The 15,244-nt window shown below is 42.1% G+C and overlaps 1 protein-coding gene across 1 annotated transcript in view; it reads right to left on the bottom strand.

Moving 5' to 3' along the window:
• PIP4P2 (phosphatidylinositol-4,5-bisphosphate 4-phosphatase 2) overlaps window positions 1-15,244 on the bottom strand; it is a 95,628-nt gene that overhangs the window by 61,914 nt on the left and 18,470 nt on the right. The window contains exons 2-3 of the mRNA XM_033933281.1: window positions 11,146-11,294; window positions 3,564-3,670 (exon numbers count right to left, since the gene is read on the bottom strand). Coding sequence (XP_033789172.1) covers window positions 3,564-3,670; window positions 11,146-11,294 — 256 coding nt within the window. The remainder of the gene's footprint in view (window positions 1-3,563; window positions 3,671-11,145; window positions 11,295-15,244) is intronic.

Genomic DNA, 15,244 nt, shown 5'->3' with positions numbered 1-15,244 from the left:
TGCTTATATAAACATATGCAAAACAGCAAAAATGAAAGCTGTAAAGCAGGTTATCACACATTAGAACTTGAACTACAAAACAGTGCTGGAGGGAGACATAACATGCACTGAAATAAGGGGGCGCTAACTCAGGGAACCCCCAAATATATTGCTAGATCTAGCAAATGGTACTCTCATAAAAGCAGGACTGAAACATAAATCCAGCTTACCAGTATTTCCAGGCAGGTGAACAGCTAATCAGACATACATAGGGCAGGTTCCCGGAATAAAGTGTAGATTTACAAGAAAGAAGATTAGCAGAGGTAAGAACCTAATCTTTCATCCTTGTATAATCCCACATAACAGAGCAGTCCCCCCAAAAAAATTCAGGGTGAGACTGATGAGCTCGCTGCCCACACCGAAGCACCAAAAGTGTCATCCCACTTGGTCGCCACACCAATCCTGGAAAACCTGGAGAAGGCATGCAGAGAGAGTAAATCTTATCCTGGGGACCACCAACTACTTGGTCCAGGGGGAAACCCCCCCCTGGTAGAAAGGGCCCACAACCCTAGGAGAAGCTCCTCTCCTGCCGCTATATAAGCTGTAGGAACAGTCGCACAAATCTCCCTTGAATTGGAAGCCCCAAAAGCAGGCTAGCCCTTGCTAGCAGGACCCACCAGACCAACCGGTGGGCCGAGGTCCGAGACCCAAAACCTGGAGAATACCTCCAAGAACTGCCACAAGAGCTTGCTCTCATCCAAGGACCACAGAACTTGGTCCCTGGCTGCAACCGGAATGGACAAACGCTAAAAAGGCGAACTACCCGAAACACATAGAAACAGCAACTCTTTTCTGAAGAAGGAAGGAACTGCACGCAAGAGCACCCCGGAACCCGCAAAACACGAGCATAAGAAATAAACCTCTACAGGCTTGGCATGTAGAAAGCAAAAACTGGATGCTACTGAGCATGCCCCAGGATGTGCTGGCAGAGGGGAGGGGTTATGAATTCAATTAACTGAAGCTTTCTACAGTGCCTGGCGGCTAGAGATGCATAACCCACTGGTCCCGGAATAAAGTGGGATTGTACAAGAAGTATCATTAGCATGATTACAAAGATAACATTACTTTTGCATAGGTGGCATTCCATCTCAAGCATGGTTTAGTTCTAGAAGCCATTACCTCTCTGTAATGAAATTAAAAGGATGGAACTGGTTTGGAAGTATTACTGAAATGGTACAGGCCTGAAATTTTACAGGCAAAACTGTTATATCAAGTTGGAGGGAGAAAGGTTCAGAGAAAATACTTCTTTCATGCGAGGTTGATAGATGGGATACAAACTAGTACAGTGGTAAAACTAGGGATATTTTTTAGAAAACTGGTGTATATGATTAAGAATTCAAGCATGTTTGGGAGAAATTTGTGGACCATGGTTGGAATAGGGTTGAAAGCAGGCTGTAACTCCACAGAAACTACCTCTGTCAACACCAGAAAGTTGATATAGTATCAGGGCCTGTAGTCTTACCCTGGATTGATAGCTAACCTGAGAGAGGGCTAGACCCCAGGAGCTGTAGACTACAGCCAGGAACGTACTGGAGCAACCAGGTGCAGTCAGGAACTAGCAGACATCCAGATGCAGTTTAGATTCAATAATAATGAATGGAAGGTAGAAGCAAGACTAGACACACAGAATCCAAAGGACAAACCCAATAGAGTATCTTCCTGGTTCTGCTTATATATGGTCTTTAATCAAGACCATACTCTATGCTAGTTCAAAGGGAACCTCCAGGAGTAAGTGTCTACTTCTGCTGTCCAAAGGATAACATCTCCTTGGATTTTACCTTGGCTGTGCAGCTTTCATGGTGGCAGCCTCTAGTACCAAAATCATGAGGTTGATCCTTGATGGAGCCCAACACGTAGCCAGATCTCATTCAACAAAGTGAAAAGAAAAAAAAAACAACTAAAGGGAGCACAATCAAGCAACACAAGGTAGCCACAATGTAGACTAGAACTCCTCAGAAATCAAGTGAGTCAATGCCAGCAGGTTGGAAGTGGCTGGGTATCATTCAGAAAGGCCATTTGGAAACACATGGTCACATGTTCATGCAAGTGCCTCAATGGATTTGGTAGCTACTTAGATTTATTACAAAGCTTGCCATTGGCTAATGGAGTTGGCTAATGGATTAAGTATGGGAACTTTCATTTATATACTTGTCTTCCTCATTGGTAGAAAATTACTATATATATTCAAATATAAACTGAGTTTTTTGGCACAAACATGGGGGTCTTGGTTTATATTCGGGTCAGCACTGACCCACCCCCCTCCTAAACCTGGTGGCCTAGCGGTGGCTGGGACAGGAGAGATCCCTCCCGCCTCCTATCCCAGCCAATTCTAAGAAATGTTTCCTTCTAACTGCCTCCCCTGCGTACCTTTAATATCCCTGGTGGTCTAGTGGTGGTCAGGACAGGAAGGATCCTTCCCACCTCCTGTCCCAGCCAAGTCTAAGAATTTTTACCTCCCTTCCGCCTCCCCCGTGTACCTTTAGTGTCCCTGGTGGTCCAGCAATGAATGGCATCCGAGGCAACCTTCCTTTGCTCCTGCCCACGCATAGATGTGAGCTGATTGGCTGCCACGAGTTCTTGTGGGACCGCAAGAACTCATAGCAGCCAATCAGCCAGCGATTCTGCATGGGCAGGAGCAAAGGAAGGTTGCTCCTGCCACGATTCACCGCTAAACTACCAGGGATACTAAAGGTACATGGGGGAGGCGGAAGGGAGGTAAAAATTCTTAGAATCAGCTGGGACAGGAGGTAGGAAGGATCCCTCCTGTCCCAGCCACCACTGGACCACCAGATCTCATGGCAGGCCAGGTGGAGGACTGCAAGTCATCAGGAGGGAGGGGGGACAGGGTACAGAACTTGGCAGGGAGGGAGTGGGGCTGGGTGCAGGGATTGGCAGGGCAGGGAGTGAGAGGGCTGGATGCACAGCCTGGCAGAGCAGCGAGGGAGGGAGAACAGAGTGCAGAGCTGGGCAGGGCAAGGCACCCCCCATTTTATATTCGAGTCAACTTTTTTTTCTCCTCTTTTGGGGGAAAAAGGTTACCTTGGTTTATATTCAGGTCAGTTAATATTGGAGTGTATACGGTAAGAAGGACAACAAAAACTGATCTGAATAACAAGTAATACCCTACAAGTGATCAGGATTCTTTAACTGGCTGTTACGATATATCCTTGGTGATCTAGACTAGAGTAACTGGGATGACTGAATGAGTCAGTTGTTCTTCATCTGTTGTCACTTCTTTGAAGCTGCTTTCAACTCTTAACACCCACTCCCATTGTATCATTCCTTCTACCAGAAACTCCCCAATCCTGAGATGCTTTGTCTATTAGATTGTAAACTCTTCTGAGCAGGGACCATCTATTGAATATTAAATGTAAGTGCTGCATATGCCTCTCAGCACTATAGAAATTATAAGTAGTAGTAGTAATAATGTTTGAAGTCCAAAAACTTTTACTTTCACACTATAAGTTTAATGAGTCACATATGAAAAATAAAAATACTAAAACTAAAGCAAATTTAACACTTACCAGTTAGGTCTAGGACATCCTATTCGCCGTGATGTGTCCTTACAGATAAGAAGACAATTACAAGGACATCTAACATACTTCTTCCCAGAAGGAGGGTTTTTGATTGGCTAAAAACAAAAACATAATATGGTAAATACAGCAAAGTAAACATACAAAAATGTTAGAGTACTATTATATTCTGATATTAACTTCACATAACTTGCCATTTATCTATTAATAAAAAAAGTGTTGCACAAATGTCATACCAATTGAAGGAAAAAATATGAAGGATAAAAATGTTTCATGTTTGTTCTTTTAAAAAAAAAGATATTTGGTGCAACTGAGTTGGAGCAACAGATGGTTTTAATGAAGACAGAGACACATTGGCATATGGTGAAATACAAATGATAGAATAAACATGCCTTATGTCTGTTTGGATTTAAGCTTTGGAAAAAAACAACACAAGAGGTAGATATTCAAAATGATTTAAACCAATGGTTTCCAACCCTATCCTGGGGGACCACCAGCCAGTCAAGTTTTCAGGATAACACTAATGAATATACATGGAGCTCCTGCCCAGTTAACCTATCTTTGGCTAATATTCAGCAGCACTTAACCAGCAGTATCACTGAATATCAGCTATGATCGCCATGGCACTATTCAGTTAGGGGCAAATTCTATTAATGGCATCCTGATTGTAGGCAACGGTAGGCGTCCTACCGCTGTCTAATCAGCCACTCGGTTTGCACATTTTCTAAAAAAAAAGAACCTGAGGCAGACCTGTTGCGGGTGCAGGGAGGTACCTAAGGACACTTAAGCGTAGGCGTGGTTTCTTTTTTGTGACACTGTGCAGAACTGCGTGCGTCTGGTAGCACTATAGAAATAATTAGCAGTAGTAGTAGAGCAAGGATTTACCCAATTAACAATGATTTTCAGTCCACTAACTAGGTAAGCACCCATGCCCTGTTTACTTTCCAATCAGTACAGGGCTGTAAAAGCAAGCAATTTCTTGATCTTACTTTAGCATTCCAAGTGGCTTCCCATGATAGAGAATTTCGATTGATATTGCTTGGAGCTTGCTCTTATAAATATTTTAGAATCCAATTGAAGAAACTCATCTTTTCTCAAAATACTTGCTCAAATAAATTTTTCTGTCATTGTCAAAATTATCTTTAGTTTAGAATCTTTTGTAAACCACATAGAACTTATAGTAACGCGGTCAAGAAGTACGATGTTATGTTATGTTATGTTATAAAATTAGGACAGCAAAAGGGTTGTCAGTCTGACTATCAGCTAGTACCAGAAGCTGGTACACATATTAGATTTGGCATTAAATATCCGGGTCTAATTCAGCCCATGGTCATCAGTGATAGAGGGTGACCAAAACTGGGGGTTTCAGTTTCAGATGGGAGGGATGTTATTGAGTGAGAGTACCCAAGAAAGGGACTTGGGGGTAATTGTGGACAAAACAATGAGGCTGACAGCACAGTGCGCAGCGGCCGCTAAGAGAGCGAATAGAATGCTAGGTATAATCAAGAAGGGTATTACAACCAGAACGAAAGAAGTTATCCTGCCGTTGTATCAGGCGATGGTGCGTCCACATCTGGAGTACTACGTCCAATACTGGTCGCCGTACCTTAAGAAGGATATGCGATACTCGAGAGGGTTCAGAGGAGAGCGATATGCTTGATAAAGGGTATGGAGAACCTTTCATACACTGAGAGACTGGAGAAACTGGGGCTCTTTTCCCTGGAGAAGAGGAGAATTAGAGGGGATATGATAGAGACTTACAAGAACATGAAGGGCATAGAGAGAGTAGAGAGGGACAGATTCTTCAAACTTTCAAAAACTACACATTTTGAAAAGTTGAATGCTAGGAAGTTTTTCTTCACCCAACGGGTGGTGGACACCTGGAATATGCTTCCAGAGGGCGTGATAGGACAGAGTACGGTATTAGGGATTAAGAAGGGATTGGACAATTTTCTGAAGGAAAAGGGGATAGAGGGGTATAAATAGAAGACTACTACTACCTGTTGGGCCGCCGCACAAGTGGACTGCTGGGCACAATGGACTTCTGGTCTGACCCAGCAGAGGCACTTCTTATGTTCTTAGATGAAATCGAATCTGCAGCTGAAATTCACTATACAATGTTGGCTAAAACCAAAAGTGGGCTGCATGTCCTTCCTGGCCTCCTCTCAAAAGGACCAGAACAGGAGATCATGTCAGCCATTTGAAGCTGCTTTCAATTTCAAATGCCAACCCACCTGCTAAGCACCAATATCTGTCTTATCATTCCCTCTGTAATTCCACCACCTGAGTACTGTGAATAGATGCACCTTTTTGTCCAGTTTGTCTGTCTTGATTAGTTTGTAAGCTCTTTTGAGCAGGGACTGTCTCTTCTATGTTTTGATGCATTGTGCTGTGTATGTCTGTAGTAGTAGTACATTGGAGCCAGCATGGGAAGGAGTGACCCAATAACTTCAACATCATTTCATGATCAATCAGATCAAAAGTATTTAAGAGTCAAACTGCAACAGAAAGACCCTAACTCCAAGGAATTCTTTAGAACAGTGATCCCCAACCCTGTCCTGGAGGACCACCAAGCCAATCGGGTTATCAGGCTAGCCCTAATGAATATGCATGAGAGAGATTTGCATATAATAGAAGTGACAGGCATGCAAATCTGCTCCATGCATATTCATTAGGGCTAGTCTGAAAACCCGATTGGCCTGGTGGTCCTCTAGGACAGGGTTGAGGACCATTACTCTAGAAGAATCGTCAAATCCAAAGAGTCACTTTATGCCAACCATCTTCCAGGCATAAAAACTTGGGATGTTCTCCCAAATCAAGATTAGCTATATCATCCTAATTAAGATGTAGATCATCATAAAGATAACACCTATAGAGAAGAGTTCATTGTCTGAATGGTACCTCATAGTTGATCCAAAATTATCTCAGATCTTCCCACATCTAGACTCAACTAACCAGCAGAGGGAATAAGCTTACCCCAGGTCAATGACACTATTTATTCTACTCAGGCATGCCTCCCATTCCTCTAAGCCAGGAAAGAGACCACCAGGACAGTGGCATACCTAGTATATTTTAAAATAATAAACACTTTCAATAATGGTTGATGCTGTGATGTCCTATAATGTGATATAAGGACAGCATAGGCTATTAAATAACTCAAAATGAAGGAACAAGCCTCAGAAAAGGGCCCTCCCACCTCCACCGAAGTGGTTTGTTTAAGGTGGTTGAGCGGTCACCTCATTGGCAAAAAAACCTTTAATGTAATAAAAGCCTTATGCTATACTTCACTAATGAAAAACAAAGATAGAAGAAAAACTTTTCAACTTATCTTCAGCTGATCGGTTTTTCATTAGTTTCATTAATTTTTCATTAGCATAGGTCTTTTATTACATTGAAGGTTTTTTGCCAGTGAGGTGACTGATCAACCACTTTTAACAAACCACTTCGGTGGAGGTGGGAGGGCCCTGTTCTGAGGCTTTTTCCTTCATTTTGAGTTATTTAATAGCCTATGCTGACCTTATATCACATTATAGGACATCACAGCATCAACCATTATTGAAAGTGTTTACTATTTTATACATTGTCTTTTCATGATATCTGAGTCATTTATACCTAGTATATTTTACACCCCCCTTCTTTATATGAAAAAATTATTTTTAGTAAAAATCCATGAGTCACACAACAAGGATGTAATTAGGAAAATGCAGAACCTTAAAAACTGCAGTGAGCACCAGAACATCAATACAGTGATTGTAAAACTAAACAAGCCAGATTAGTACAGCCAATACTAACAGAAAACCATATCTTTTTCATTCATGGAAAACACAGGTACACCCTCATCCAGAATGAAATCACAAACAAAATTAGAAATACGAAGACAAAAGTTAAACTGAACCACCAAGAAGCCAGACTCTGCATACAGTGCAAAATCACAGAAACTATACAAAATATAAAGATAACAGATGTATTTTTGAAAAAAAATAAAAAAAATAGACAATCACCACTTTACAAATTAACAAATAGAAATATAAACAAAAAAGATGGAAAATAAGATAATACAATTTAACTGGACTAGTACAATTTCAAATTCACTTTCAAATGCCAAAACCACCTTCTTCAGGTCAGTACAGTATACTGCAATTATGGTACCCCGTCCTGACCTGAGGAAGGGGGTTTTTGGTCTCTGAAAGTGATTCAAAAATATATTAAAATTAATCTAATAAAAATATCCTTATTCCATTTTCTATTTATAAATGTTTAGCAACACAACTACAATACTATTTTATCCTAAAGCAACAACAAAAAAAAAAGAGAAAAAGAAAAAAATTACTTTTTCTACCTTGGTCATCTCTGGCTTCTACTTCCCTCATTTTCTTTTTACTCTCTTCCTTCCATCCAATGTCTGCCCTCTTTTATTGTCCCTTCCATAAACTGTCTACCCTCTCCCCCTTCCATCCAGCCTATGCCCCCACTCTCCTTTTTACATGATTCATTCCAGCTTCACCCCTCTCCTTTCCTTCCTTCTTCACCCCACCTCATGGACTGGCATCTCTGTCTCCTTCCCAACCATAGCTGCCCCCATGCACCGACATCTCTCTCCTCTCCTTCACTCTCCTCTCTCCATGGTCTGGCATCTCTCTCCTCACCCTTCTCTTTTCTTCCCTGTCCCTACCCCATGGTCTGGCATCCCTATCTCCATCCATCTCTCCCTCCCCTTTCCATACTCTGGCATCTCTCTCCTCTTTCTTATTTCCTTCTTTCCCTCCCAACCCCATTCCATCCCACCCTATGTTCTGGCATCTCTCTCCTCTCCTCTGCTTCCCTCCCTCCCTCCCCCATGGTCTGGCATCTCTCTCTCCTCTCCCTTCCCTGGTGGTTCTTCTTTCTTCCTTCCTCCCTCTCTTCCAATTTGGCAGCTCTCTCCTTTACTCCTCCCTCTCTCCCTCCAACCGGTGCAACATTTCTTGTACCTCTCTTTCTTAGCTGCTTGTAAGCTTTAGGCTGCCAGCAGTGTTAATGAGCTTAACATGCTGTCTCCGTCAGCCTCAGAAGTTTTCCCTCCGTTTCAACTTGCTTCAACTTCTTGTCCCTGCAGAGGCACCAGAGAGAAAGCTTCCAGGCCACTGAAGGCAGCGTGTTCAGCTCATTAATGCTGCCAACAGCCGGAAGCTTGCAGGCCGCAGCATGGAGGGACCAGACTCTGCACTGATGCACCCCCCAATGAGCTGCACCCAGGATGGACTGCCCCTCCCCTTGGTTCCCTCTGTTGATGGACAGACACCAAAGTTGGCCAGACAATATGGGGAGGATCCTTGGACATGGACATGTAAGTCCACAGTTTCAACTTCTCTTCCTCATCTCAGTACCAGAAAAATTACGATGATCGCAGAGCTCAGTCCAACAATCTCTTCTGGCAACATCTTGAAATAGAAATGGGGGAAGCCGCTGATTACTCTAGGATTGGTAACATGAAATTTGCTACTATTTGGGTTTCTGCCAGGTACTTGTGACCTAGATTGATCACTGTTAGAAGCAGGATATTGGACTAGATCAGGGGTCTCAAAGTCCCGCCTTGAGGGCCGCAATCCAGTCGGGTTTTCAGGATTTCCCCAATGAATATGCATGAGATCTATGTGCATGCACTGCTTCAATGCATATTCATTGGGGAAATCCAGAAAACCCGACTGGATCAATGATTGGCTGAGTGGCAGACTTCAGAGGGTGGTGGTTAATGGTACCCTCTCTAAAACATTGGAGGTGACCAGTGGAGTGCCGCAGGGCTTGGTCCTGGGTCCACTCCTTTTCAACATATTCATAGGGGATCTGACTCAAGGGCTTCAAGGTAAAATAACACTATTCGCCGATGACGCCAAACTATGTAATATAGTAAGTGAATGCAGTTTACAGAATTATATGGCGCAGGACCTGCTTACATTGGAAAGTTGGTCCTCAACCTGGCAGCTAGGCTTCAATACTAAGAAATGTAAGGTCATGCACCTCGGAAGCGGAAATCCATGCAGGACGTACTTCTTGAACGGAGAAACTTTAACTAGGACTTCAGCAGAACGAGATTTAGGAATAATCATCAGTGCAGACATGAAAACTGCCAATCAAGTGGAGAAGGCTTAATCTAAGGCAAGGCAGATATTGGGTTGTATCAATAGAAGTTTCGTCAGCCAAAAGCCTGAAGTCATAATGCCGTTGTACAGGGCCATGGTGAGACCTCATCTGGAGTACTGTGTGCAATTCTGGAGGCCACATTACAGTAAAGATGTGCCCAGAATTGAATCGGTTCAGCGGACGGCCACCAGGATGATCTCGGGGCTCAAGGGTCTCTCGTACGAAGAGAGACTGAACAAATTGCAGCTCTACACTCTTGAGGAAAGTAGGGAGAGGGGAGACATGATCGAAACATTTAAGTACCTCACGGGACGTGTCGAAGTGGAAGATGATATTTTCTTTCTCAAGCCACAAGAGGGCACCCGCTCAAACTCAGGGGCGGAAAATTTCATGGCGACACCAGAAAGTATTTCTTCACAGAGAGAGTGGTTGATCATTGGAACAAGCTTCCAGTGCAGGTGATCGAGGCAGACAGCGTGCCAGACTTTTAAGAATAAATGGGATACCCATGTGGGATCCCTACGAGGGTCAAGATAAAGAAATTGGGTCATTAGGGCATAGACAGGGGGTGGGTAACCAGAGTGGGTAGACTTGATGGGCTGTAGCCCTTTTCTGCCATCATCTTCTATGTTTCTATGATTGCAGCCCTCGAGGAGGGACTTTGAGATCCCTGACTAGATGGACCGTTGGTCCGACCTAGTATGGCTATTCTTATGTTATGTTGGTAGTCCAGCAGGCTTGGGACACTTCATCTGGATTCTCCTCAGAGAATCTGTTATGGATGGCCCTATAGCATAACCCTCCGAGTTGTTGAAACATATAAGCTCCTTCAACCCTTCCATCATTTTTTAACAAATATTTAGGAATACTTTTTGTTTAGCTGTCAGTTTTAGTGTGTAACATGCATGAGCATTGTCTGTCGGGTGTGTCACAACAGAAGAAAGGTTGAGAACCACTATACTAATGGAATCAGCCTTGGTCCAGTGGAGAAATAGGTCACAGGATTATATAGGAGACACCAACTACTAGGGGCTACAAGGAGAGGTAAAACAGGGATGAATTAGGATGGCATGGAAAAAAACAGACAGGATAACAAAAACAGGTAAGAGTTGACAAATCAGTTTCAAATTTATTTTAGTTTGATGGAATTTCTCTCTAGCTATTTGAGCAGAGAAACTATGCGAGACATAATCCATTGCCTTTTTCACTGGAAGGATATGTTCCCTTTCATAGTCCAAATGCAACAAGGAGGACAAAATCTGAGAGATGAGAGAACACATAGCACATAATTGTATTACTGAAAAAAAAAATAAGTTACTTCCTTCAAGGTTTCCAAGGCACAAGAGAGATCAGTGACTGCATCTCTATTCCAGTGTGTCTCTAGCTTTGGTAATACCAGTAATACTGTTACTGGGGTGCTTTAACTCTGCATTCAGATCTAGGTTGTACTCACCGTAGCTTCATTGCAGATTGTACACTTAACCACATGCTGACGCAGCTTGCCATCCAAATTGATAAGAGACTGACATACCCGGCAGTTTATCACAGGAACACCACTTGCATCAGGACTAGCAATGGCTGTATATGGAGGTGGCAGTTCACCTGCAAAGACAACACTAAGTATAAATAACAAGAGAGCAGTAAATTCAATCTACATCTAATATAATAAAATGGTAAGCCGCGCATGCGTACTTCCTAAGTGTGTGCCGGTTTTCCGTGAGCTGTAGCGACACATAGGAAGTGCGCATGCGCGGCTTACGATTCTTTGAAAGACGCGGCGGTGGCTACTCTCACGATCCCCACCTGCATCGGATCATGAGAGGAGCCACCGCCACGTCTATCAACTAAAAAAACAAGGCGGATGTCGGCCCGATGGCTGGAGTTCACCGCTGAGTCCGGTGAGGAGTGCTTCCCTCAACAGGAACCGTCTGGTCTAATTCAAATACTCCCGGCAGGTCGGGAGGGGGCAGAGCAGGCTCACACGCCTGGCAGGGACCGGACAGGAACTAGACTCCCTGCAGGAGCCAGCCTGATGGCTGGAGATCACCGGACTGGACAGGGGGAGCAGGTAAGGGGGTGCTGCAGTACAGGAGGAGCAGGGAACAGGTGATTCTGGACAGGGGGGGAGGTAACAGGAAGGGAGGCCTACTGCTGGATAGGGGAAGCAGGGAAGAGGTGCTGCTAGACGGGGGGGGGGGGGGGGGAGAGGTAAAAGGAAGGGAGAAGGGCTCCTGCAAAGGAGAAGAGCTACTGCTGGATATGGGGAGCTGGAAATGGGGTGATGCTGAACAGGGTGAGATAAAAGGAGAAGGGCTACTGTTATATAGGGGGAGCAGGGAATGGGTGGGGGTGCTGCTGGACAGGGAGGAGGTAAAAGTAAGGGAGAAGGGCTGCTATCACCCGTTAATGTAACGGGCTAAACAACTAGTACCAAAATATTGCAATGGTCAAACGAGTCATAAGCTTTATAAAAAAAATTTTTTTAAATTACAAGAGGTTTGTTCTCTAGCACTTTATCCCTGTGCACATGGCTTTACTAGTAAAATAACTAACTGTATCATTACAAATTAAAGCAATAAGAAATTATATAGAATGCATGTACAAAAGATGACTTGATCATTCTCACAAAGCAAGCCAAAAAGAATTGACCCCGGAGAATCCACAGAGAAGAAAATCCAAGATAAATCAAAAAGACACTGTGGTATGACGATGATCCTGAAATGGACTTTAATGAAAGACTCAAAGTTCCAAATGCACAATGTAATATTCCACATGAAAATAAAATAATCCACATAAACACTTATAGGGCCTAGTCCTCTGGTGGCGCAGGACCTAACACGGTCCGCGTTTCGACAAAATGTCTTCCTCAGGGGTCCCTATGAGTCCTATGGTAATAAATATGTGGGAAAGCTGATATGTGGAAAGAAAGGCACTTTAATTTGAAATGATACAGTTAGTTATTTTACTAGTATAGCCATAGGTGTTTATGTGGATTATTTTATTTTATTTTCATGTGGAATGTTACATTGTACATTTGGAACTTTGAGTCTTTCATTAAAGTCCATTTCAGAATCATCGTCATTCTCACAAAGCACCAGTACAAAGAGCACAAAAAAAAACTATCCACCTGTTGAGATGGTAATCCACCTCAGTTTCTGGTCTGGATGCATTCTGTAGTGGACTGGAATAAAAGCTGGCACAAGAAGTGGGATCACTTCTGCCAAATTTTATCTATGTCCTTAGTGTATACCTTTGTAAAGGGGTATACAGAAGGAATCTTTGTCCTCCTTTAATTCAGCCGATCTTGACCAGGCCATAACTAGAAAAAGGAATATAAAATCTCAGGTCCAGAAGGGAAGAGGGAGGCCCAGACTGAACGAAGGAAGGCCCTACGAATGCTTGAAGTACAGCATAAAGAACTTTAGTTGTAATCCTGTTTTGAGAGCCTGTATGGTAAGCCTGGCACATTTTCAGTTGATATAAATAAATATTTTCTTCTGAATCTGGGCTCAACTGGCCTTATTTACTCTCATAAGCCTCATCACAGACCCAGAATCCCAGCTGCTCTTTAATCCAGCTTAATTCCTAGAAAAAGAATGGTTTAGGAATTCCCCTTGAAAGACCAATGCAGATAATCTAGGGCAGGGATAGGCAATTCCGGTCCTCGAGAGCCAGGACCAGGTCAGGTTTTCAGGATATCCACAATAAATATGCAAGAGATACATTTTTATCTCAAGGAGGTAGTGCATGCAAATCCATCTCATACATATTCATTGTGGATATCCTGAAAACCTGATCTGGCTCCAGCTCTCGAGGACCGGAATTACCTACCACTGATCTAGGGGATAGGGAATGGGATTTGTATACCGCCTTTTTGTGGTTTACACATTTTCTATTCTATTTATTTATATTCCAAACTATTCTCAAAACATATTCTAGGCAGATAAATTAAAAAAAAAATGTGTCCAACAAATTATTAATTTAACAACTGTTAAAAATAAAATGTTTTAAACAATTTTCTAAAAATATAAGAAGAAACTTTTCTTAATGCAGTTAAAAGATCATTCCAAAGCTTTGTTCCTATAAACTCAAAAGATTTGTTCACCAAAAATTTTGTACCCCGGGCAATGGAGGATTAAGTGACTTACCCTGGTCACAAGGAGCAGCACTGGGATTCAATAACACAACCTTGGGGCTGAGGCAACAGCTCTACCACTAGGCCACTCCTCACCTCCCATGCAGCTAGCTTCCCTGCATGAAACTTTCATACCTTGATCATCTTTTGAATTTTTTTTTTTTTACTGTTTTCAAAGTCAGGAGTTATTAGCTTTTGCCTGTTTTAACAAGACAAGACCAAGTTCTTTCATGGACGATCTTAAGTTAATAGTTTGGGTGCTTTACTTTTTTCCTCATTCAGCTATGAAACCACCTGACAGTTTGGTCACACAAAAATAAATGCTTTAAAGTCTTCTCTTGAATAAAGTCTTCTTTATCTGCTTCAGCTCAGCAGATCAGTCATAGGACAAAGAAAATGCTGTTCCCAAAACAAAGTAGCTTTACTTAAAAAAATATATATATATTGTATTTTTGTCTATGTGGCCCTCAATCAGACTATATTCTGGATAACAATTTATTAATGTGTTAGGTTTTTTTTAATTATAATGTTCTATTTCTTTAATGTACTCCTTTACAAGATGTATTTTTGTTAAATTTATGTAAATGATATATAAAAAGTTAAAAAGACTATTTACAGCCTATTCATAGTTCTATTACTTAAATTAAGACGATGTATATTACATTACATTACATTACATTAATGACTTCTATTCTGCCCGTACCTTGCAGTTCTAGGTGGATTACAAAAGAGACTAACTGGACATTTCCAGGAAAAATATAATTTAGGAATTTTGGATTATAAAAAAAGATAACTGGACATTTCCAGGGGAATTAAATTTAGGGAGTTGGTTACATTTCCAGGAGATTTGCAATTTAAGGAGTTGTTTACATGGTTGAGTCTTTGAAGATGAAGTATATGGCAGTTGAATAAAGTAGAATATGGCACAATCTATTTTCCTTCCTTCTTCTCCCTTTTCTGTTATGGACAAAGCACCAACTCTTACTTCTGAAGCATTCACAAGCCTCTCAGCTTCAGGACATCACAGAGAAAAAGCAGGTAACAATCCTTTCAGGGAATCATCATTACATTATATTAGTGATTTCTATTCCGCCTTTACCTTGCGGTTCAAGGCGAATTACATAAGAATTGTTATGGTATTAAGAAGTACATATTGTTAAGATAATAAGAAGTACTTAAGGAGTAGTTTGAACATTTTCTAATTTTCTAAGGAGTAGATAGTATTGCAGTAGGAGTTTGGGACATGTTTGGTTGTATTATATTAGTTTTATGTATTTCTTGAAGAGTAGGGTTTTTGTTTCTTTTTTAAAGGTTTTATAGTCTGTGGTAGAAATCAGCAGATTGGTGAGCTGTCTGTCCAGTTTTGCTGCCCTGGTGACCAGTAAGTTGTCATACAGTTTCCTTCGTTTGACGTTTT

Source organism: Geotrypetes seraphini, chromosome 2 (genome assembly GCF_902459505.1).
Source record: "Geotrypetes seraphini chromosome 2, aGeoSer1.1, whole genome shotgun sequence".
NCBI classification, from domain to species: Eukaryota; Metazoa; Chordata; class Amphibia; order Gymnophiona; family Dermophiidae; genus Geotrypetes; species Geotrypetes seraphini.
This window is presented reverse-complemented; position numbering and strand designations above follow the sequence as displayed.